Raw genomic sequence first — 25,639 nt, 5'->3', positions numbered from 1 at the left:
AAAGAATGATTAGAGATAATCAGTTTTACCTTCGATGGTCTGGGTTGGTTTTTTTTAAGCCATGTTGATAAAATAAATGCTCAAATTATGTAACTATTGAAAGATGACCCTACTGGAACTCAGAAATACATCAAAACACACCCAAAGCCAGCAAAATCTCAGATCAGTTTTTTCTGCCCAAAATCTCTTCATTGCTTGCCTATTTCAGAAGGACAGGTCCCTCTGGCAGAAAAGGGGAACGTGTACCTTAAAATGAGAATCAGTGTTACATTCCTGCATTCGTACTTATGAAAAGCCTAATTGTTTCTTTAATTCAAGACTTCAAAATCAATGCTGCACACTTGCTATGAAACAGGAAAGTGCTTTTTTCAGGGTCCAGGCGACCAATTCATTTTGTCCACTTGTAAAATTACTACTGCCTGATAAGTTCAACTGTTTGTCCACAATAATAGACATGGCTATCTAGTATTTACAGGTGTCCAGCACAGACAACCAGGGAGCGGGGAGAGAATAAAAAAGTTGCTGGAATAAACAGCACTTGACACTAGCAAAGTTAGGATACTACAAAGAACAAGGGATGTCCCAGTCCTTTAAGACAGATAAAAGCAGAGGCAAAAGTCTCCTAAGGAAGTCATCTGCCCCCAGTTCTAGCTTTCCATTACTGTTCCCTGCAGGCATCCCAATTCTGATTTCCTGAGGAACACAGACCCATATCCCACAGATAATGGAAATACTGAGATAGGCAGTAAAAATAGTGCCTCCTGTTCTCCTATTACATAACTGTCTGAATAGTCCCCTCACCCAGGAACATGGGAAAATCAGGTGACAGATGACAAGAGCCACTGGAAAGGCAAATATGACAACTGCCTCTCATCTTCTCTCCCCCTGCAACCAGGTCAAAGACCTGCCAAGTATTTAGTCAAAAACAACTGGAAGCAAGCAAGAACTCATTGTGAGAAGTATCCTACAGTCCTTGCAATCAGCACTGTCACTTGCTTTGAATGAACAGCTGTTTCTTCCCAAAGCAGAACTTTTGTCTTCCAAGAGAACAGTCAGCACTTTCCTGTGCATTCTCTGTCAGAAGTGAGAGTGGTTCCTCTTTATTTTTAAAGGGACACCAATGATCAGTTTGTTTTGAATTTCCATGTATCAGCTTCTAGAATGGATGCACTACCAAGCCCCTGAAAAAACCCACATTTCTTCCCATTCACTTACTTTAAAATGCATATAAGCAACATGCTGTACAAGTGGTTCTGAGATTTTTAGTGAATAGCCTAAGATTCCTGATTACCGATATTCAGACAGACACATATATAGTCATGTTCAGTCATAATGAAATCTCATAGCCTCATGAATCAGGAGCGTTAGTAACAACCATGTGTATGTAAGATGCAAATCTCAAGATTTTTAATAAAATTCGTAGATAAAACTCAAACATTTTCCTGAGTTAGTAACTAAAAGGGAGACAGTAGAGGCTGCCTAGCAGGTACAACTTACTCAAACAACAAATAAACGTTCTGTGTTCTGACAGCTATCTTGAGGGAAGAATGAAGCCTCACTGTTTTCCTCAGGGCCTGTTCCAATATGATTTGTGCTGATTAAAATGACAATTAAGTCACTGAGAATACCCTACTGGACGTTGCAATAAATTTAGTTTCAGAGAAACCGACAGGAAAAAACCCTGCACAAAGTATTTCACTTCTCCTGCCTGTAAAACCAAGAATCTCTTCTGGCACAGGAAACTATTTATGGTATTTCACTTTAACTCGCAGGCACCTTTGTAGAGTTCTATACCCAGTGTCATTCCACCATCAAAGGTGGCAACTCAGATTCATGGAGGACCTCAAAACCCTTGGAAAAAGTAGACACTGATAAACATAGATAAAAGGGAAATGATGGTGTTTCAACATTAGAAACATTCATATAAGGGGTATTTTTTAAAAGGTCCTAAAACTCAGTAACTAGCTCTAGGAATAACAAATGAAATGGATCTCAGATCCTGACAACCACTGCTATCATGGCGTAAGAGTCAGCTGCACAACCATTTTAGTGCATTAAACAACTGTATGTATCAACATTTTTGTTCTGCCACCACCTACTTTAACTGAAAACACAATGAGGTTAATGACATTGGTGCATGTTCACAATTCGTAGAGGTAATGACCATTACCAAAGGAAACTACTTACTCTGGAGGAGGCATTTTAGATGGTTCCACATCTCTCAGAAACTCACACTGAAGAGCTTGTTCGGCTGTGCAGCGCTTGCTGGGATCCAGAGCAAGCATATAGTCGAATAAATCTAATGCAGCTGGTGGGATGCTAGAAAAGAGCAAAGCATCAACATTTTTATTTTCAATCACGTCCTTCTGTGCAAAATTTTAATAAACACATCCCTTCCAAAATAACTGATCATTAAGTCCTCAGATAACTCACATCTTTACAAAACCCACTCACAACTTGAGCTTGGTAGTAAGAGGCAGAGATAAATTTCACTTTTTATTACCTGTGAAAGCACATAACCCAAGCTTTCTTTGCTTTGTGCAGTTTAATTGCTTGAAACAGTGTCCTTACCAAAAAAAAAAACCAAACCCAAAAAACAAACCCCAAACCAAACCATCTGTTTAAGGCAAGACTACATTGTTACTTTACGCTTTGGAATTTAGCACCCAGGGAGCTGCAGTTTTGATTGGTCCATGGACAATAATTCTATTGCTTTAAAGGTCTAAGTCTCATTAGTACGAACAGGATGATACATATCTCCTGAAACCCACAGTGACCGAAGGAGGGGAACAAACCCTTTAAAATAAGCTTACAGCTGTTTTCCATAACTTTCACGTGCGATATTTGCACAAAACTAGTCCAATGGTAGTACTTTAGAATACACAGTTCAGATAACTCCTCTGTGTTGAATGAATTTATGACCCAAAAGACTGTAATGTTAACCAGACTATATATTTAGCTGTAACCAGTTGTCCTAATAAAAAACAATTAAGTACTCTGAGCTGGTTTTTGGACAGGACAACAAGCAGGTGTACCAATCATGGAAAACAAATGTTTCCTTAGGTGAAGCCTGACAGGTGGCTGAAATCCTAGGGCCTTCTTCCCTCTTCTTGAAGCTCCTATTAAATATGGGTTAATACAAGCTCTGTGGGTATCATGGGACGGATAAGAACCTAAAGCCGTTTTTCTTTACACTTAATCTATGTTCATTCTCCAGAAAACAGTGAAGTTCATGAAGTCTCCAGGAAAACTTAATGCTATTACAATTGGCTAAACTATTTCTTCATCCTTACAAAGCAAACTCTTCTCTCAGTTTTCGACGATACTGCTTCTTTGGTTTCATTGTGTTGAAATAAGCTAACTTTATAACATCAGGCCACACTGCTGGACAAGGACTTCCACAAATTCGGCTGTACCAGAAAGAAGGGAAAAAAAGGGTATGAGATCCAAAACCACAAGCGAGCACAGCTGTCATTTTATTCTTGCACGTACAGTGACTACAAAAACATTTTTTAGTTTTGATGTTCAGGTTCTTTTAGCTAAAATTTCTCTACTGTCCAATACCCAACACCATTAAATAATGGTGAATTGTCTATGAAAGACAGCCACCCTGCAGAGGCCAAACTTACTTTAAGAAGTCCCCCGTTTCTGCCTCACCCCACCCAAGGCATCCTCCACACAAATGTTTTGAAAAACGTAACCAGCTACGTCTGGACAGTCCTCCAGGTATTTGACTTGGAGAACTGGCAGCCCAGGCTTAAAGTGCTAATTAACTTTTATGTCTTTAGCTTCCAATGCCAGTGAACAAAGATACACCAAATGGCTGAAAAAGCACTTTTCTCTGAGAATTTGGTTGACACTGAAAACACACGGGTTAAAAAAAGTCTCAGTAAGGCCTAAAGGCAGAAGCAAGATCCAACCACTACAAAACCTGTGTATTTTTTACTTCAGTTATGAGTTCTATGTCTCAAGCCTCATCTACCTCCGCAAATGGAGTTACCCATAGTTTTATTTTTCTCCCTCCATCCCCACCCATTTTGTCCAACTGAGGATGGCTAAGCACAGGTTGACCAACACTCTTCTGAGAAGAACTAAAGAGGCATTTTACCGTACATGCAAGGTTTCAAACTCTGATGCAGGCAGTCATAAAAGGACATTTTGCAAATAGCTTTCCCTAGTTCACTCCGACCCTTTATTGGATTTAAGCGTAAGAGACCTAATGATCTATCAATTATGCCCCGAATGCTATGCAAACCAATCTGACTTCACACTGGTTGGGGTACGTAACTTTCAGGAGGGAAAAGAAAAAAATAGTTCTATCTTTTCCTATCAGAATTTACTTCAACTGTACCTTTGAACATTAAAGTTAGAAAGGACAAATGTAGAAGTGTTGACTGTAACATGATGGTGGTAGAGATGTTGATAAAATTGATATATTACATTCAAACAGCCAAAAATGCATAGCATCAGTGAAGAGGAAAAATGAGGTACATACAGGAGCTTCCAGCAAAAGGAAACAGCAAAATTTTAGTTTGCTGTACCAGAGGTGCAACACAAAGAAAAAAAAACTTGAGATAACTGCACTGTGACGTGCTCCAGTGCCATCTAGTGCTCAAAAGCAAAAATTTCCCAACTCACGGGTTTCATTAGATTGCAAATGACCACTGATATGCCTCATACTTCCCCAGTACTTCATTTTTCCAGGCCAGCTAATAACTTATTACATAGAAACATGCTACCGTTTAATCTGTTTTGAAAAACATCTCAAAATTTAACTTTGTAATATTGTTTATTAATTTAATTTTTAAAATAGTGTTGACCATTTACTGTTCAGGTTCTGTAAGTTCTACAGGAGTCACCCTCTTTTCCCCTTGTTTCTAGGAAGAGGACCTCTCCTCACTTACGAGGTCAATTATTATATCAGAATCAAGTGCAATTTTTTCTTGCTGAATAAAGGGGAAAAAAAGATGCTCTGGTTCCACTGAGCTATATACGTATCATTCTATGATTTATTGTGACAAGGAAAGAAACAGAAATTTTACGTCCATAAAGTGTCTGGCAGTTTGTAAGAGAACAGAAGTATTCCCACAAAAATAATAAAGCCCAGGTGTGTATGCAGAAGACTTGAAATAAGAACTCAAGGCCAGTTGCATGCCAAGTACCTACTCCTCCCAAATCCCACTAGTCCTTATTATTGTCCATGTTTGCATTTAGATCTGCTGCAAGGAAGTTGTAACGTCATCTCAAAAAACAGGCATTTTGACTACCCTCTCTTCACAACTTCAGTAACAGACAACTCCAGCTGCTCTACAAAAAACCCTCGTTATTCAACCATACATTTCTAGGACCACAGAATATTCACAAAAAACTCTTCTCTGTATCTGAGCAAAAGTCACTTGCTCAAAACCTCTAACATCTCATTCAGGGCAGCAGTGAGTGATAAGTGAGTACTTGTAAATGTTTGCAGTGCATTATCTCCGATGTTAAATCTAACATAAGAAATCTGACAGTTCGTGAGAAACCTATTATGTGGTAGTGCTTGCAAGTTACCTTATAAGTTCCAGTTGAGCAAGTTCTTGATTTGCTTGAAATATTGGCTTTTTTGTAAAAAGTTCACCCAGGATGCAGCTGTAAAACAGTTTTGTGCAATTCCATCATTATGGGTTTCAATACAGATTGACAGAAACATTTAAGATTTACTTTTGGCTCATTTTTATGCTTGCTGCACTTCTGTACCAAACTCTTACCCACAGCTCCAGACATCAATAGCTGGCGTGTATCTTTCTTCTCCAAGCAGAAGTTCAGGAGGCCGATACCATAATGTAATAACTTTGTTGGTATATGGTCGGCTGTTGGGGGGAGGAAAGAGAGAGGACTATCATTTTATTATGATCTCATTTCTGAAAAAGTGATACTTTGAGGACTCTACTTCTGCAGTGCTGTTTAAGAACAGCACAATCTTCCACTCCCTTTTCCTAATTTTAGTCCCGCAAAGCTGCAAATGCACAAAAGCAAACGCAACCGTCTGACCAAGGCTATCAAAGGACAGATTGAAGATATAGATAAAAAAATCGCATAGCCATCTCGATGCTATGTGAATCCTGCATCTCAATTATTATTTGGATAGCAATACTGTGTATTTATTATATTGCTTGTCATTTCAGAAGGACCTGCTTGGATAAAACCAGCAATTTCTGGGCAACTATTGATTATTAGAATACGGAATATAGGACCTCTATAAGCATTCTGAAAAGAAGAAAAAAGTCACTTTCCCCTCTGTAAGTAGGAGCAAAAGGGACAGTCTTTTTCTTGAACTACATCCTTCAACAATTTTGATTCCAAAGCCTGGAATGCTTCCAAAATCTTCCTATATTTCACAACATCCTTAATTCTCTACAGCTCTAACCAGAAGTTTTGGTCACCAGGAATAATCCTTTCCACCTTCATTCTAAGGCAAGGATTTCCACTATCTTAGACCTGCTTTCTTTTTTGTGGACAGGCCGAGATACAGCATCAACAGTTCAGAATGGAAGGCAGAAAACAGATGTTAGGTTCTGGTTTTGTTTCAACCGTGGTGTCTCAAAAGTGATCCCCAAATACTTTCAGTTTTAATAATTCACTCTTACCAGCACTGGGTAACTCCAAATAGAAAACAGAGTAGCATTAACTGTGGAGTTTGAAATACAGTAGCATAAAGTCTAACAAGGTCTTAGAACATATTCAGTGGTAAAGGTATAATTTCTGCGAAGTCACCCGAGTCCTTTTTTTCTTTAAGAAACTCCCCAATTCATTTTTAAAATGTAGTATGTTTTTTTGAAATAATTCCATCATGTATCATATTTATCTCTGAAGCAAGCATTCCCCTATGAAATGTTTACCTGGTATGGACTTCCTCTACAGATACACCACTCATATGTATTAGTATACGGTGCTTTTTATTTCAACAGATGTTTTCTTACACAATCTGTCATATCTCCTACTCCAAACATATTAAATCCACCAGAATAACATTTAAAGGAGCACAACTACAACAACCAATGGGAATTTAGTTAAAATTAAATTTTTATTTCCTCCCCATTATGCTCCTACTAAATTCTGTACCCTTAAAGTACATAATTCTAAACAACAGTAAATCAAATGTAAAATACATGAATTTAAAGCAGCAGCTATTATACACTTGTTGGTATACATTAATTACATCCGTTACTGCAGGTCAGAAGCTACTCAGAAGGAAAATGAATGACGAAAGAATTGTCAAAAATCTACTAATGAGATTCTAATTATTCTCCCCAAGTTCACCTGGGAATTCTATTACCTAGCATGACTACATTTTAATCATGGTTTCATTTATGTATAATGGCGTAATAATGTTGCTGTTTGATGTACAGTAAAATCTGTTATTTCCACTATAAAGACACTGAACTTTCAACCATTCAATTCTTAATGAACAGTTAGTTTTACAAGCAAAATTTACATTAATTTAAAAACAGACATTAAAAAAACCCATTGTTAAACAGAAAAAAAACTAGGTCAGTTTGGTGCATGTTAAAATAAGAAGGTAGGATGGCATCAATCCCCTTTATTGTAAGTACATCCAAAACAAAAATTAATTATGCAGCAGCTGCTAAATTACCCTGCTACTATACTCAACAGTTTTCATAACTGTACTTAAGCATATGTTCCTGAAATAAAAGCTCAGAAGACAATGAAACTAATGCTATCAGATTCAACAACAAGCTCAGAGCTCTGTGAAAAAACAGTAAATTCAAAGCTAACATTATGGATATTATTTCCCAAATTAGGCATGCAGAAATCGAAGTAAACTCAGGTAGCTAATATTCTCTATATCCAACCACCCAGCGCACATATTAGTGTAGTGACCATTCAGCCTGAATTTTGAAAATCCAGTTTCACATGACAAACACATGCATTACAAGATCAATATCGAAGTTCTTAATTATAAAAACTGTGCACCTGTTTCCTGGAGTACGAGCATAACGAAGCCAAGAACAACAGAAGCACAAGTCACAAGAAGTTTCAGAATAACTTTTATTTAAACTTGTATCTCTGTTTCCAGCAGATTCAACAGCACTGACTGCCTAAAGAATACAATGAACCTCTTCAAATGTAAGGTTAAATCTTACACAAAAGGAGTGCTTTTTGAAAAGAAACTGTATACTAATCTGTGTCAGCAAAAAGATTTCGCTTTCCCTCGGTATAGCAACAGAAAGAATATACTTTAGGTTTACAGGACCAGAAACTAATAGTAAAAACCTACATATTGATGCAACCTGCTTAGGACTGCAACTCTTCGTTTCCATTCAATGTATGCCCACTCTCCACAGTTATTTATCCAGAACACTTGGAAAACAAAACACTTGCACAAAGAGAGTTTTGTGCTTTTATGCAGTATAAGACAACATGCACTTCTTTCCAATTCCTAAGCAATTACTTGTATTACAGTACAATAACATCACTCTAAACAAAACAGTCTTCTGGACCTCGTAATACTTAGAATTATGCAAAAAGATTAAACTTCTGAATGCTTTTTCACAGTGTAATTATCTCTTACCTTTCTTCAGAGTTGTACAGCCGAGCAAGCCCAAAATCTGCAAGCTTTATCTGCCCTCTGGTGGAAAAAGCAAAGAACTATTTAGTGGTTAATCCTGTTAGATTTCCTCCCCCCAAATCAGGTGAAGTTTGAGATTGAGACAGCTGCAATGAGGAAGCAATGCCTTACAATCTGTGCATCTCTTCAGTTAAAAAAAAATACACTAACTTAATGACTAGCAAAGACAAGTAATTTTTAGGTATGCTCATCTAATAGTATCTACATCATTGGATGCCAGTCAGAATTCAGGTGTATACTGTAAAATACTGAAATTAGGAACTCTGCAGGAAAGCACCGAGGGAGGAAACTACTGTTTTCTCATGCCTTACTGCTAGCATAAGCATTTGTACAACTACCACCAGAACTCATACTTCCTTCTAGGAAACTGTAAAAGTCCTGCTCTGCTCTTGCAAGTTTAAATCAGGGTGATCAGCCAGATAAGGGCTTCTATTTTTGACAGCAGCCAACTTGCTGAATGACACAACCCCTAACCCCTTCTTGAGTTTTCCCATCTATGAGGGGAGGAGTAGAAGATACAGAGCTCTAGCCTGGCAGTCTCCGCAGCTAAAAGGCACTGGCTCAGTGACCAGAAACTCCCACCATCTGGGAGATTTAAACAGGAAGCTATCCACAGGCTTCTTTAATACATGAAATGAATGTTGGAATGTTACATGGGGTTTTTGTTTTTCTGTACTTATGAGCTTTTAAAACTCCTGTAACTTTCAAATAACTGCAAATGTCACTTTTAAATACATTTTATTTTATCAAATTAGGGCAAGACTTGCTGATGTATGTAAGAATGACCATTTTGTGATAATAAAAATACAGGTTATAGTTTCCATTCCATTTTTCCCCTCAGATGTGTGCTTGGAATTGCTATGACACTTGGAGAACCCCCATAAACCAAGAAATGCTCCCCTTAAATTTACATGCTTATTCCTCAGAGAGCATGTTTTTGAGCAAAGCCATTTAAGTTGCTTATCAAAAAAGTACGTAACCCATGTGTTTGGCTTCAGGCTGTAACTGGAAATGGGATTTTAGAAGCATTGGCTTAAAATTATTCAGATTAACCATTAACTTTTCCTTCTTCCAGTGGAAACCTTTAAGGATGCTCAAAAAATATCCTAGGGGAAAAAAACTCAGTATCCTGGATTGGAGAGAGCACAGTATGGCAGAAAGCTCCGCCTGTACCATAACGCACTCTTCCCCACTGTCACGTTACACTTCAGCCTCTGAGTTCCCAAAGGTGCACAGAGACAGCACCACCACTAGAGATTAGGAGGCAAGCAAGATTAGGTGTGTTGGCACAGTGAGTGATGCGGCAGCATGTGTACATCTGTTTAAGAGCCTGTATCATAATCTGGCAAGTCTGTGGTGGGATCCGGAGCTGAAAATAGTCTAATGTTAATTCATTATAAGAAAAGAAAGAAGAGGAAAAAATGGACAATTTAGTTTGGAGAAAACTGGGACAAAACTAGGGCCCTACCAAAAGAGACCCTTGACCCATTTTGCCCAGTATTTTGTCTCCAACAGTAGCAGCAGACTTTTAGGGAGAACAAGTGAACCTGCTCACTTCAGGGCTCATCTTCCTTGTACTTGTCACCACCACCCACAATCACTGTGTTAAGGATGCTAAAACAGGTATACCTGGCCATTCCCTTTACCAGGTGTTAATAATCCTGTCCATGAATGTGTCTCAGCTTTCTGAATCTCCTGACACTACCCAGAAAACCTCCCGTGACAACAAATCCCAGAAGCCAACTACCTGCTCTGTAAAGATACTCTTTTTTGCTGTTATAAACCTCACTCTTACAGTTGCTCCCTGGCAGTAGTACTGCTGGATTTGATGAACAGTTCTGTACTGAAGCTATCCGCTATCTTCACACACAGGCGTTTTATATGCTGCTGTTGCACACTAACAAAAGCATGTTTACTAATATGATTTGTAATTAAAAAGTGGTTAAAGTAGTAAGAAACAAATTCTTCTCCTCATTTGATTATGGCTATAACAGCAAGCCAAAGCATGTTTGAACATGCCTGATGGAACATTCTTTTAAAGCATTATCCTGACTGATGAAGATGAGGACCTCGGAATTGTCATAAAGAACCAGCCTTGCCACACTTCATCTTGAAATGAGATGGCAAAAAGAATACACGTCAAATGCATACGTCCTAAAATTCTGTTTTAATATATTTGAACTTAGATAATTTCCCCCATACTCTGACCTAAAAGATTCAAGTTTTAATCCTGCTGTTTTAACACAGAGAAGTCTAACAAACAATTGCAGGATTCAGTGTCAAGCAGTAATGTTACTGGATTAATATTTTACAACTGATTTTAAAGCAACTAGGCAATCAAAAAAAAGGATTTGCTTATTACTTAACATAGATGAACTGTGACGATTAAAAGAAAGATTTAAAGGTGTTGTTAACATACAATATTTTTTACATACTTTAAGTAATATCCATACCTGTTATTTAGTAGAATATTTGAACATTTGATATCTCTGTGCAAAAAGTTCTTCTTATGACAATAGGCCAAGCCCTCCATCAGCTGTCTCATAAAAGATTTAATATGGTTTTCATTAAAATGAACCAAACCAGATTCCAGCAGTCCCATCAAGTCATGGTCCATATATTCAAATACCAGGTAAAATGCACCTAGGAAAAGAAAGGGAAAGGGTAGGAGAAACAGAGAAAATTGGTTTAACAGCAGTCTAAAAGCATTGCTGCTCCCTACTTTTGAAAGTTGGAAGTATTTTTCAAACAACTGTTTACATTCTCTGCAATAATATTTATAGCTGTACCTCATGTCCAATAACAGTAATGAAATATAGTGCAGTTAAAACGTTTTCATAAAATTGTTTTTCCATGTAAACAATTATACTAGTCAAATATTTGTGAAAACAAATATAATGCTACCACGTGGCACTTTAATCTAGCTGGACGTGTACTCTCCCTATGGCTCTCAATCTCCATCCATTTCGTTTAAAGAAAAATTAACTGGGTTAATATTCACCATGTAAAATTTGGGGAGAAATCTAGAAACAAAATATGCACAGCATTAGTTCATATGTCATGATTCGGTGACTGATTTTAAGCTTTCAGTGTGGAATCGGGTCAAAAATAAGCCTGCCCCTCTCAGACTAAAAATACCTATAGGACAAAACAAAATGAGCAAGCAGAACTAACCTACTAGCAACAGCAGCTCTGCAAAGATGGAGTTCATATTCCAAGTTGCCACAAACATACATTAAGCATAATAGAATCTGGTCTTATCTCACGTTAGCCCATGTAATTCCACAAATAAAACTACTAAAGCCAAGGCTCTAAGATATATATATCTCAAAGTATTCTTAAAGAGGAAAAGTGCTGAGTGCTTCAGAAGCAGCAATAACTAACCTCTAGCACAACCATTCTCAGTAGAATGTACTTTTCAGTACTTAATTCTTCCCCTTCTTAACTCTGGGGCAGAGAAGACACTGCAGTCCCTGCAGAGCACTGCTGGCATTGCAGAAACCACATTCAAGTGGGTCTCTCTACCTTCCTTTTTCAAAAGTCTCCTCCAAAGAGATTTTAAAGCTACCACTCTGAAGTACAAATAGCTTCTGCCCAACAAGAACTCATTACAGGTTCTAGTTCCTAAATAAAATTTCCATTCACCATTCCATAGTGAAAGTCTTGGAGCAATCATGAGAAGTAAGCTTGCCAGAACATACACACACACACGTGGCCAAATTCTAATGAACTGACTTGGTTTCTTTTGCAGTAGCTGAAAAGGGAAGAAAGAGTGCTAAATCCATCTGCTATGTAACAAACAGAAAAAAGATTACTCATACAGTAAATGTTAAACTTGTAACAAAGAACAGCATAGAGCAGCTGAACCACAGCCCGTTGCATAATACAGAGTTCATTGTTTTTCCTTTAGGTCCTTTGGTCCTGCTGTATGTCACAGAGGAAGCAAAATACTGATCATAAAATACCCCTGCTGGTGTGTGTACAGAGGAGGTGGAGCAGGAGGTAAATCAAGCAGGTACAACCCAATCTCACCATTTAAAAAGGAAAGAAAGGGGTATTAAGAGCAATGAAGAACCAAAAATCTGCTGTGTTACCCTGCATAACTGAGTTCGCCAATGCAGTTCACAAGTTCAGTGTGGTAAAAGCACAGAGGCTCATCTTGATCTTTCAGAACAAGATAGCTGGCAAGCTGGTGTTAGAGCTACTTCACTGCCAACTGCTGAGTATGAACTATGACATATTTTAAAATGCCTTGAAACAAAACACCTGATATTTATGCTGCAGTGCCAGAATAATCTAGATATGCCCTCCAGAGGATGTCAGCTCAACAAAATTGAATACAAATGATCTTGGTATTGTCTTGCTCTGGAATACAAAGGGAAGTTAACTCTGTCATGGTAGCAGGCTACACTGTGTGTACATGACAAGGAGAAAGACTGGGAAGGGTTAGTAGGATTGCAGACCTATTTAGTGAGAACAGCTGAACACAGCCTTGTTTATATGCAAAGCAGGCTCCATGCCTTGAGCAATTTCTTGCTCTGCCACTAGCTCCCCAGATTTTTCACCACTATTTGTAACAAGCAATCACAATTGATACCCTCATGCTAGAAGGAAAGCTGACAATGGAGACAATTCGTAAGTAAAACAGGGTTGTACCTGGGAGCTGACATCCAATTATTTATATTCTCTGCAACTCTAAGAAACATACGCTAGAACAGTATAAATGCTAAATGTTCCTTCCATAACAGAGCAAGAGCAAACGCACAGATCCATTACACTTGTGCATTACTACCTATTTACTCCAGACATATTATACAATGTTCAAATTTGTTTTAAAAAGAAAACCTGTCAAAGCTGAATCTTCTTCCCCGGTTATGAGAAACTATTAAAATTAGTCTAGTAGCCTTGGCAGTCTAACCGTTAAAACCTGATTTTCATTATTATTCAAACTGTATTTAGAAGTGATTGTAGCTGCAAAAAAAGTATCAAAGCAAACTGAAGTGAAACTTCTATTAGTTTATTTCGAGACAAACATAGTGCCCTTTTCTGATAGAGATCTACAGTTTTGGTCAACACAAGAGTTACATTATTCCCCTTGATAATTTCAAATCTCCATTGATTTTCCTCAGGTCAGGGAATTTGATCCTTCATAACATGGAAAGGAGCTATAGATATTCAGGAAGAAGAAAACAGTCATGGAAGACTTCACAGGTGAACTATGCACAGTCAGCAGTTTGCTTACTAGAGCACAGTCCGAGTTCAAGTTTACAGCATCCTTTAGTTCAGTCAAAACAAATGCCACACAAATACCCATTTATCAAAAAGGAAAATCTAACAGAAAAATTCCTTTATGAGGCCAAGACTTTCAATAACTTGGAGATTACATTTTAAAGTGACCCTTTTGTTTCATGCTAGCTTTGCCCAATATCCACATTTGTGGAAGCAGTGTCATAAAAACCCCTAAAGCTCTGTTATAGTGAAGCACATACAATTCAAATGAATGCAGAATTACTCATTCGACTTTAACATTACTCATCTTACTGTTGGTTATGTTAAAGACCTACACTTCCCAATAAGTAAGTACCTGTGGGGTGGGAGGCAGCCTATTGTCCATTTCCACATGCTGCAACAAAGCGCTAACAAGGGGTTTATCTCCTGGATGCCCCATTTCCTTTGCTAATACCACGCAGCTCAACTCCATTCCTTCATCTACTGAGATAATAAGAAACCTTAATGTCACTGTATGTTGATGGAGCAGCAGCTGGAACAGCTGAACAGCAGTAATATTGCCTACTTCTGAAGATGGCGTAAGAGATAGCAGCTAAATCTATTCAGAAGGTACACAACAAATAAAGGAGACTAACACAGATGGAAACAATCTGCACCTTACTCCTTTTGCCTGCAATTAGAAAAGTTCCTGGTTTTGACTGTTTTGTCAGTTAAGATAGATAAGGGTCAAAGTGAGATCCTGGTTTAGAATAATTAAAGGATTAACAGATCTCCTCCTCCTGTTCATATATTTCAAGTCATGGAGCTCTAACAGTAGCAGTTTTCTTAACCAAAACACAAAATGAACTGGGGTATAATGCTGTAAAGCTATGCATACAAAACTGGTAACTCAGCAAAACATGGCACCAATGATCTGTAATAAACAAAGGATTTTCTGAGGGGCCAAAAACCCTAACAAAACATACTTTGCATTTTTGTGACACAGGCAGGCTCTGGATTTTTGTGGACTGTCATCAAACCACACAGATCCAACAAAGCAGGACATCAAGTTACACATTTGTTCCCGAAGTAAGATACGAGTGCTTCAGGCTGGGGTAGGGAAGGAGCAGGAGGGGAGAATGATCCAAAAGACTACATAGATGACAGCTTTTAAGTGAAAATTTTCCAAATGAAATTTAAGGAAGGTGTTTGGGGTATCTCAAAACATGATTACATACAGATCAGAGGAATCGGGAGACCAGAGGTGACTTACTATGTGCAAATTTTATTTCAATCCTTGTGTAACACCACAATACTATCTTGAAATACAAAAATGCTTTAAAAAATTAAAAAAGGAACCCTGCCTTGTTCAGTGCATGGTATGTACAATGCTGAGTTGTTGAACAGGTTTTCAATGTTTTGTGCTGTACTCACTGTTCAGAATGAAACTCCATCACATTTTCATTTTGCGAATAAGCCTCCTCAGCTTCTTCTAGGCAATATACAGATTATTTCCCCCCTTGATTGATTAAAGATAATTGGATTATATTTACTCTTCCATTTCCTTAACATTTCTCTTCCAGTACTCATGATACACTATATTCCAAGACAGTATTAAACACAATTTGATCAAATACAGCTTGAAAACTAACAACCTTGTCCAGCAATTCCTTGAAGTTCCTTACATTTAAATTCCTTAAAGTCCCTTAAACATTCATCTTTTCTTTCTACTCACGTTTTACAAACATATTTCCTAATTTGTGAAACACCAAATAAAGGCATAGCCACTGACTAAAGAAAGCATCACTGCTATACCAATTTTTCCATTTAGATATCACAAAACTTACCATTTAAGACAAATTTCGTCTAATAAAACCAGAACTTGTCTTTTTTTTAATCCAATATTAATATAAACTTTTTATTGGATGACAGTATTATTCTCCCATTGCGCATTCTCCTCTTGAAACAAATCCAACCCAAATCCTACATACACAGAAACATGTTCTGAAATAGGCGTACCAGCCAAGGGCAGACAGAAGCCCTGGGACTAAACACTGTCCTTGTTTCATCTTGTACTATAGGGAAATAAGAAACCAAACAAAACACTTCAAAGCAGAGGAAAAGTAAACCAAACTTATCAAAAATCTTTGTCTAGCAATCAGGGATTTTTCTGATTTTGCCATAACATGGATCAAGTTGAAAAGCCACACAATTAGGTCAGCTCTCATTCCAGACCAGAGTCCAGTCCAGCACGCACAAACGGGAAGCGCCACTCAAGCAGTCAGACTATGCTTGATAACTTAGCTGCAGCATGAAAACAATTCGGGTACGAAGTTTCTATCAGCTATTTTGGGAGCAGCAAAGCAAGCTGTAGATCATTAGAAGTTTCTGAAATTCAGATCGGTTTGGTTTTACTCAGCTTCCCAGGAAACCCAGATAAAGCTAGCTGCAAGTAGAGAAGGAACCCTGTAGTGAAGTACCCTCTGATACTACATGATTGCTGTCAGACTCCTTCCAAACCACAAGCTTTCAGACAGACTAAGTACTCCTTGACAGCTGTGAGAAAGTAACCTGCTAGTTATACAACAATGTACCACAGAGTCAGTGTCGGTGTCATTTTGGCACGTGTACTACAGCACTGTTAAGATAAACACTGAGTTCAAACCACACAGGGGAGGGGCGGGGGGAACACAAGAAAACCCAAACAAACAAGCTGCTATGTTAACCAGATCTTTTTTATTACAGTCTCCCATGCAAACTTTTACATCCTCCCTGAGGTCTGCTATTAAAAATGCCTCTTCCAGTCAAAAAGAGGAGACATCAGTCAGTACACCTACTGGTTTTATATTCACAGCAACAAAAGCTAAGTCAGGCACTCTCCACATGTTTAGTAAACAGAGATCATGGCAGTCTCATAGCTAGACTGTTGAGCACTTGCAAACAGCTTCTAGCTGATAAAGAGGCAACTGAGAAGTGAATGACCATGTCAGGTACCCAGAGGGGAAAAAAAAAAAAAAAAAAAAAAGAGAGACACACCCAAATCGTATAAGTTACAGACACACTGAGAAAACAAACCAGAGCTGACAAAAGGCCAAACTAAGAAGGGCCTTTTTTCCAATGATCCACTTTAAAACTGAAGTGGCTGAACTAACTTAGCTTATGAGGTGTATAGATTTGAATATACATAGGAAATAGCTCTTTGTTTTCAACTTCTGCTTTAGATCTTGTTTTCTTCAATTACAGTTGCCCAGGGAACATCACACAAACTTTCTCAGACAAAAAAAAAAAACACACAAAAAAAACCAAAAAAACCCAACAAGCTACAAGAAACTTAAGAGCTCCTGCAAAGCACAATCCTCCTGCCCCAAACTCTGCTCCAAGACGACATGAAGTTTATTACCATGAACTCCAATATGAACTCCAATTAATCTGAACTACCATCAAGCGAACAAAAAGGAAAAGTGAAGGAAAGTTTAGTTGCCAGCAGACTTGGTCATAAGCACCAACAGTGTCGGGCTCCTTCTACTACTGTCGGAGACTGACACCCACAATTGCTCCTTCACTAGCTCACTAGAAGAAAACATTTCCAACAAAAACAACTAGAGTTCTGAGATTTTAGGAAAAATTGAATGGAAATTATAGGTCATCAGTGCTATTAAGTCAAATGAGGCTTTATGTCCTGAGAGAAGCAGAGGAGGTTTAAAAAAATGTCTGCTGAACATACTGTTAAGTCAGCTGTTATGCAGATACACACACAAGGCAGAATACAAACTGAGTCATGTGTTCCCATCCCCAAGCTTATGTGTTCCTCTAGCTCTCTCTGAATGATAGGTAGGGGAGAAAAGCCTACATGAGAAACATACAAAATGGATACTCCTCCTTGCCACACCCTATGTATACATTTTACCCAGCAGAATGGTGCCTTAGAATCAAGATGTTACATTACCAGTTAGTAATCAGTAATGCTGTTCTCCAACTTTGTCATCAAACTTGTCTCACACATAATGAGGACTGCAAAACTAAAAACTTCAGATCTTCAGTATAGCAGACCCATGTACTGGCCACTCAGCTGTTTATGTGCCTAACCTATGCAAACAATTGTGCTGTCTGATGTGCTGTATTTCTACTGATGGAAATATCCTTGTAACATGTGTACAGCTCTGCTTCAGTGCGTTACATTTCCTTTACTAGTGGTTGGTCTAGAAAGACTAAAACCAATCCTATGTATTAAAAGTTGTTCCTATCATTAAACTTACACCCTAAGCTGGCCAGAATAAAACACAGATATACTTTTTCTTCCATTTTCTTTAAAAATAAAATGCCTTTTAAAATATTGAGACAAGCCAGATGCTCAGAAGTGTGGAAGACATAGGATTATGTCACTTAAATACACATAGCACAGCTTAAAGTATCAGGACAACGTTGTACAAGCCAAGCCATTGCTGGTTTTCAGGCCAATGTTACTATCTGAAAAAGCATCTTTAAAACAAGTACTGTACAAAATGTGCCCAATATTTACACAAGTGTCAGGAAACTAAATCTGCTGCATTTTAAACTACTGAGATACAACAACAACGAAAAAACAACCACCAAAAAAACTTAAGTGAATAAGTAGATGAGTAATAGGTCAGGATATGACAGGTATCCTTAAACACAAAATTAACGTTACTCCTATTAACTAGAGGAACATGTGTTGGCAGAAATGTTCTCATTCCCTACTTTTACAAATGGGTGTACCGGCAGGGTTTTGTAAGAGCTGTATTTCAAAGCTAATATAAGCACATATGACATACATTAAGCATAAGCATGTTCAGAGGGCAAAACACTTTGCATCTACTTGAAGCTCAAAGACATCACTACTGCTTTCATAACGGTTTTTTTTAAGCCAAGCAGCCTACTTTTGTGTTTGCAATGGTTTACAGTGAAAATGACCAAGCTTCCTCCCACTTGCACTCCTTCCCTGTGTAGACTACAATTTGACCACGTCTCAGCTGTAAATCCCCATCTCACAATGAACTACTCATTAGAGAAATACAGAATGGGGTGCCTGAAAAAAAAAAATCTTCCATCTTTTCACAGACAAGTCATAATAACAGTCTCATTATCATGCCAATGCTTTCAAAAGACTACCAGAAACTAATTTCATTCTAGCATCTCCAGAGAAGCCCCTTCCCTTGCAAATTTTCGAAAATGTAATTTTTTTAATAAGCTGTTAAATAAGAAACAGAAATTAAATTGAAAGCAGTATCAAAAGCACAAATACAGACTTGGACAAAAAAAATGCATTTGAAATTAATGAGACACACAGTTTGAAGTACACAAAAAAAATTTACAATTCAATCCTAGACATGCCACCAACCAGAAAGGGAGAAAATTCATTAATGAGTCATTAACTATTAAGTCAAGGCTCAGTGTAGTCTCATTAGCCAAGTGGGTTAGACCTAATTAAAACACAGTACAAGATTCACATGAAAAGCCTAAACTGGCTGTTGCAGACTGTGAGGGTTCAGAGTGGGCACCAACCACCGAACCCACACATATCTAGAGAAACTCTTTTGCAACATGCTTCCTACTCTTAAACACAATAAAAAAGCCTGTTAGTGCTGTATAGCCTTCAAGTTATTATACTTTCTCAAGATGATAGGAAAAAAACCCAAACTCCCTCCCCTGCTTAATTTTGACAGCCATCATCTGACTCATCATGACGTCACCTGGTGTTTCTGCTGGCTATGCAGTACATACAGTGTTTTCAACCCGCACTGGTGCCAGGCATGCTGTACAGAAACTCAGGGAGGGAGAGCAGGGATGAAGCCCAGGTACCACATTCCAAACAACCTCCTCAGCCAAACCATGTATCAAATTGCCCACAGGACACTAAAATACCCCAAAGTGATAGGTTTATAAGACTGGCACTTAAAAGGAAATGGCGTCCCATGACAAAACGACCACTCCAATATCAAAAGTACCGTGCAACAACACTGCATGAGTTCCACCCTGTTTGCTTGAGGTTGCAATAACTCAAACAAGCCAAGCTTAACACTGAAGGAACCAAAAGAGTAGAAGTCTGCATGCCTTCAATTTGGGGAAAAACGCCACCACCACAACCACACAAATCACGCTTTTCATTTGTTTCATTTACCCTTCTTCTAGCCTTCAAGACACATGTGCCCGGTTATGAAAAAAACAACTGACGCACAATTCAAATAAAACCAAGGCCTACAATGAAAAACACCTCTTCAGCACTGAGCCTACAATACTCTAAACGATATGATAAACTACTACAAAGAAAACAAAAGGCTAAAAAAGCTCACAGTTAAGAGCTTCCTATTGTTGCTACCCTCCCTGATCTGTGTCAGGAGTCAGACATCTGTTCTTCTCCAGCAAAACTGGAATCAAATAATAAACCTTTTACCCCACAAAATTTTCACAAAAATGTTTCTATGAGCAAAAGGCATAGCTGAGTTACATAAAGGACTTCTATTACTAATTAAATCAAAATTAAAACCCCTTGTCAAGCACCATGTTTTGCAAACATATTTTTCAATGAAGCTTAACTTGAGTTCAGTGTAGCAGACTACTGTACTAAGAACGGGACCAGAAAGAGTTACGCCTGTGTTAGCCTACATACCTTTGTCCTTCTTGAAGTCTAAAGCATCTTCCTTATCTGTCACTATTTCCTTCATGTTGATAATGCTTTGGTGATTAAGCTGTCGAAGAATCTTAATCTCCCGAATAGCTGTAATTGGAAACCCTTCCTTTTCATTGTCCAGTCGTACTTTCTTTAGCGCCACCATTTCCCCTAAGAGAAAATTTAAATAAAAACATGAAGATTAAAAACCAAACTATGGAATTTACTATTGGGTTTGCTCGTTTGTTTTTAAAACCCTTCCCATTTGTTATTTCTGAATGGATTAAACAGTTACCATTTTGATGCCTGCACCAAACACTATGCTGAATGGAAACAGAATTAACCACTGGTGGGAAACAATCCCATGAAGAAGCAAAAGTATAAATGAGAATTTTCAGCTACCCACTGTAAGTTCTGTCTTGTTCCTCCTGTATACCTCACCCACCTGTATCCTGATACTCCACACTGGGTCTATCAATAAATCCCCATATAGTAGCGATTACCAACAGCAACTTCAGAGACAGAGGCCTGTGTCTGCTCTGGATTTCTTATTACTACATCACCACAGGTGAGAATGCATATATCTAGCTAGAAATGCTACATAGTTGAAGATATGAGGCAGACAACACAAGAGTTCTCAAATTCATGAGTATACTTTCTGCAACAGAAGTGTCACTGCCATGTTTACAGTGAGGAGAAATTTTCCTTATTATTTTACTGCAGGCTGGGCTGAATTGAACCTAGATTCTGCAAAACAGCAGGAGCACGATCTTCTCATAGAATGATGGAGGATATCTAAAGACTGTATGTCAGCTCAACCATTTTGTTCTTCTAAGTTTATTGCTGTGTCTGGGAAGTTTATTGACAGCAGAGATATCTTTGTTAGCTCTAAAAAGGACTTATCCTACACCAATGTATATGACAAATACAGTAGATCACATTCCAGTATGACACAACGTCCACTTGCTTTGAAAGCCCATTGCACAGCTTGTTATAAGGTATCTCAAAGGCCACAATGCCACTCCACATAGGATCTGAATCCAAAGCTGACAGAAGGTTTGCTATAACTGTATGGACCCACTGAATACAGAAAGCAACAACTTCTACTGGAGAAATGACTGCCACACACAAATAACCCGAAGCTTGCTGAAGAGGCAACATGGTTATGACAGGATTAAAAAGTAAAATGTGTGAAGAACTGAATCGCAGGAGAGCAGGAAGAAGCTCTTAACAATGATTTGCAATGGTTCCTAAGGTAGAAGGTAAAAAATAAAATCTGTGACAGTTCAACTTTAGTTCTTAAGTTTGCAAATTAAGAGACAAGCACAGGCGGAGAATGAAGAAGGAATTATAATTACACTTTTCATTTTTCCGGAAATCAGAAAAAAAGGAACTGTGGCTGGTATGTGATCCTATGTGATTCAGTTACTACTGAGGTAGAAAGTTATCCAGCATTCAAAGCAGGCACAAATCAGCCAGAAGGGCAAGCCGTCACAGAAAGAACTACTAACGGAACACAAAATGCTCAAGCAACGTACAGCCCACATGAAGAATCAGTTTCAATGCATTATCTATTGAGAAGTAGTGGCAACATTATTAAGTATCGCAGTGGTGACTGCTTGCTCATTTGAGCAACAGTTTAATGTGAAATTTTAAAATTTTGTCACTGTTGTAAAGTCACATTGCAAGAAAAATACCCAATATGCAACACTTTAGGGCTGCACTGCACAGCAGCTCTTCCTGCTCTCAGCTAGTGACTATCAGAGACATTAGAGGGCAGAACACCACAAATTCTACTCAATATAAAAACAAACCCAAAATATCCTGTTCACTTTAGAACTGCAAGATTACATTTACTTTTTTTAACTTACCTGTGTCTTTATCTCTTGCTTTGTAAACTTGTCCGTAAGTGCCTTCACCAATAATACCAATGATATCAAATTTATCCACACAGCGCTTTCCCCAGTCTATTTCTTTTTCTTTTGTTTCACCGTGTCGTGGTCCACATATTCTAGAAAACAAGCATTTCTAAGAATACAGCTAATATGTCTATGGATTGTCTTAACCTTGAAAAAACACCTCAATGCTGCATATTTATGAGACATTATTAGATAACTGTCTTACTAACATTAAGTGGCAGTAAACCACACAATTTGATTCAAGCCTCATTAATATTTTAAAAAGTCATTAAAAAGCAGAAACATTTTCAAAGCAATGTATTTTAAAGAAACTATTATCACTTCTGTTTGTTTGATAGGCTTTAGAAAAAAGTCTAACAAACATACTTTGGTCTTTTCTTGCTGTGTAACTGAACTGCTGGTTTCTTTTCTTCAGGGCTTTTGGATAACTCAGCTCCTCCAGGCAACTCAGGTGGAAGTGGCAAGTCTGCAAGCAGATGGCGAAGTTTCTTCTCTGCTTCTTTAACTGACTTCACAGAAAGATTCTCTCGCAAACTATTAAAAAAGATATAATTTTTCTAATAAGTTGAACACAGTAGGATGATATTAACATACATAAAGGAAAACCTATTGGAATTACTTTTTTAAAATACATGCATTGACATCTGAAATCTCTGCTTTTAGAATCTGCAGGACTTTGATTTATGCTTTAAAAATGGCTCAAACAGCTCTCTGGAAGATGCACAGCTAACTACCAAAATTCTACAGAAACTATGAAATGAGATCTTCCTGGTGAAAGCTGAGGTTAGATGACACAGCAAGCCTTACCAAGCCTGACTACTACTGCCACACAAGTTTTTTCTCAAGCTTATGACCTAGACTATTAAGAATATTTAGAGCTCAGGTGCTGCCAGACATCAGAAGCGTAGTGGTAAAATCTGTACTCTGACTGACTTCTCATATAGATTACCCTAATCCAGTTCACTATAGCATTGCTCTCCAGAGATAACAAGCTTTGTGGTTACAGTAAACTGCAGGGCATTACGAGGCACTCCATGCCACCATATTTACAGATTCCAATCTCATACATTTGCTGAAACACTCCAGATTCACACGTTTGTAGTGACGAGCATGCAAATCAAGTGGGGAAAAAAATCAGATAAAAAATGACAAAATGTTTTTCTGCCATGGGTTACTGGTATCTGACCATTTTTTTAATCATCAGCCATAATTAGGTAACAGTTACTGACAATCAGTCTGTCTGAAGAAATATCATACACACATGTAATGTATTCCTTTAACAATTACTACACAGTAATTCTAGTGATGCTCTTCCCATTCTAATGGGGAAATTCTGAAAATAGACTTGCTGCAGGGTTTTTTTTGTTTGTTTGGTGGTGGTGGTGGTTGTGTTTTGTTTTTTTTAAAACAGATGGTTCCATTTTACCAGAGCCTCCTTTCGTTTCTAGATTTGTGCAGCTACGGCACATCCAGCAATTTTAAAGCATGACCATCTCTATATAATTATGTAACTGTTTCTTCCCCCACAGGACTCCCCTACACTATTTTCTCCTTAAATTTCAAGCTTTGTCACTGCATCAAGAAAACTTTCTGTCATGCTTTGAAGGGACATTTTTCAAGATAGCTGTATTTGCCAAATTTCACTGTTCTACTGCCACCATCCTTCTCTGGGAACTGTTTCTGGAGGTTTTTCTGCAATTTCTCATCTACTTAGTTTAATTGATAAAGTAGGAACTTCTGTAAATGGAAAGATCTTGCTATCTTCCATCACAGATAATGCGTATTTTCTTTCTTATATTAATTGTAATCAGCAACCTATATGTAACTAAATAAAGCACTCCAGTGTTCTGTGTAGGTCTGTGCTTCCCATGCAAACAGAACACTAGAATTTCTTCTATCACTTCTCAAGCTGCCGCTGCCTGAATTTGAAGAAGCATCTCACGGAAACATACTCATCACAAAGGAAACTGCCCTCATCACAAATATAAGGTTAGCATGCTATAAAGAATAATTACATGCACTCTCCAAAGGTGGTTTATCATGGTAAAGAAAAACGCTTAATTTTGAAGTTTGTATATTTGTATTTCTCTCACAATTTTGCTCCCGAACTTTCAATATTAGTGAAATTAAAATACATGAGAGATCACGGAATCACAGGTTGGAAGGCACCTCAGGGATCATCTAGTCCAACCTTTCTAGGAAGAGCACAGTCTAGACAAGATGGCCCAGGACCCTGTCCAGACGACTCTTAAAGGTGTCCAACGTGGCTGAGTCAACCACTTCCCTGGGGAGATTATTCCAATGGTTGACTGTCCTCAGTGTGAAAAATTTCCCTCTCGTGTCCAATTGGAATCTTCCCAAGAGCAACTTGTATCCATTCCCCCTTGTCCTCTCCATGTGACTCCCTGTAAAAAGGGAGTCTCCATCTTCTTTGTAGCTACCCCTCAAGTAGTGGTACATGGTGATGAGATCCCCTCTAAGCCTCCTTTTCTCAAGGCTGAACAAACCCAGTTCTCCCAGCCTAGCCTCATATGGCAGGCTTCCCAGTCCTTTGATCATCTTGGTGGCCCTTCTCTGGGCCCCTTCCAGCCTGTCCACATCCTTTTTGTATAGCGGGGACCAGAACTGCACACAGTACTCCAGGTGTGGCCTGACAAGCGCTGAGTAGAGCGGGATAATGACTTCTTTATCTCTGCTGGTGATGCCCTTTTTGATGCAGCCCAGCATCCTGTTGGCCTTCTTGGCTGCAGCAGCACACTGTTCGCTCATGTTGAGCTTCCTGTGGTACATGAAAACAGAGGCAGCCAAGAGCAGCCTTTTTCCAGGTCTGTTAAATCACACGTCACTGACCTCCAGAAGATTTTTCAATTTTTGCTAAACCTACACAGTGGTTTGCAACACTGCTCTTCCTTTAGGTAGTTTATTTCTAGGTTTATCAGATTTTTATTGAGCTTCTCAACTGACACGACATTAGGAACCAGCCAGTTCTGCATAGCATCAAGCTTTCTTTGTTGGCACAATTTCCCCATAGTAACTCTGAGCCCAAGGCAAATACCTTTGCCCTCTTCCCCCCTAAAAAACATTGATCATTTTTCTTTGATGACTTAAGCTTTTTCATGACTTGTAATCACAACCATTCTGTTATGTTTATAACACCCTATAGGCAAAACTAAGCAAAGCATAAATGACATTGTATTACTTGTCATTAATCTTTCTAATGCAGCTGTTTGCAAGCATTAGGTGCTTTTTTGTTTT

The 25,639-nt window shown here is 38.3% G+C and overlaps 1 protein-coding gene across 6 annotated transcripts in view; it reads right to left on the bottom strand.

Annotated features, from left to right (window-relative positions):
• CDK13 (cyclin dependent kinase 13) overlaps nt 1-25,639 on the bottom strand; it is a 45,642-nt gene that overhangs the window by 6,265 nt on the left and 13,738 nt on the right. For all 6 annotated transcript variants that reach the window (XM_075083695.1, XM_075083697.1, XM_075083698.1 and 3 more), the window contains exons 3-11: nt 22,751-22,918; nt 22,337-22,476; nt 20,466-20,636; nt 11,083-11,272; nt 8,573-8,629; nt 5,748-5,849; nt 5,551-5,628; nt 3,294-3,410; nt 2,188-2,319 (exon numbers count right to left, since the gene is read on the bottom strand). In XM_075083695.1, the coding sequence (XP_074939796.1) occupies nt 2,188-2,319; nt 3,294-3,410; nt 5,551-5,628; nt 5,748-5,849; nt 8,573-8,629; nt 11,083-11,272; nt 20,466-20,636; nt 22,337-22,476; nt 22,751-22,918 (1,155 nt within the window). The remainder of the gene's footprint in view (nt 1-2,187; nt 2,320-3,293; nt 3,411-5,550; nt 5,629-5,747; nt 5,850-8,572; nt 8,630-11,082; nt 11,273-20,465; nt 20,637-22,336; nt 22,477-22,750; nt 22,919-25,639) is intronic.

The sequence above is a fragment of the Phalacrocorax aristotelis genome, chromosome 2 (genome assembly GCF_949628215.1).
Source record: "Phalacrocorax aristotelis chromosome 2, bGulAri2.1, whole genome shotgun sequence".
Lineage (NCBI taxonomy): Eukaryota > Metazoa > Chordata > Aves > Suliformes > Phalacrocoracidae > Phalacrocorax > Phalacrocorax aristotelis.
Note: the sequence above shows the minus strand (reverse complement) of the source record. Positions and strands in the feature narration are given on the sequence as shown.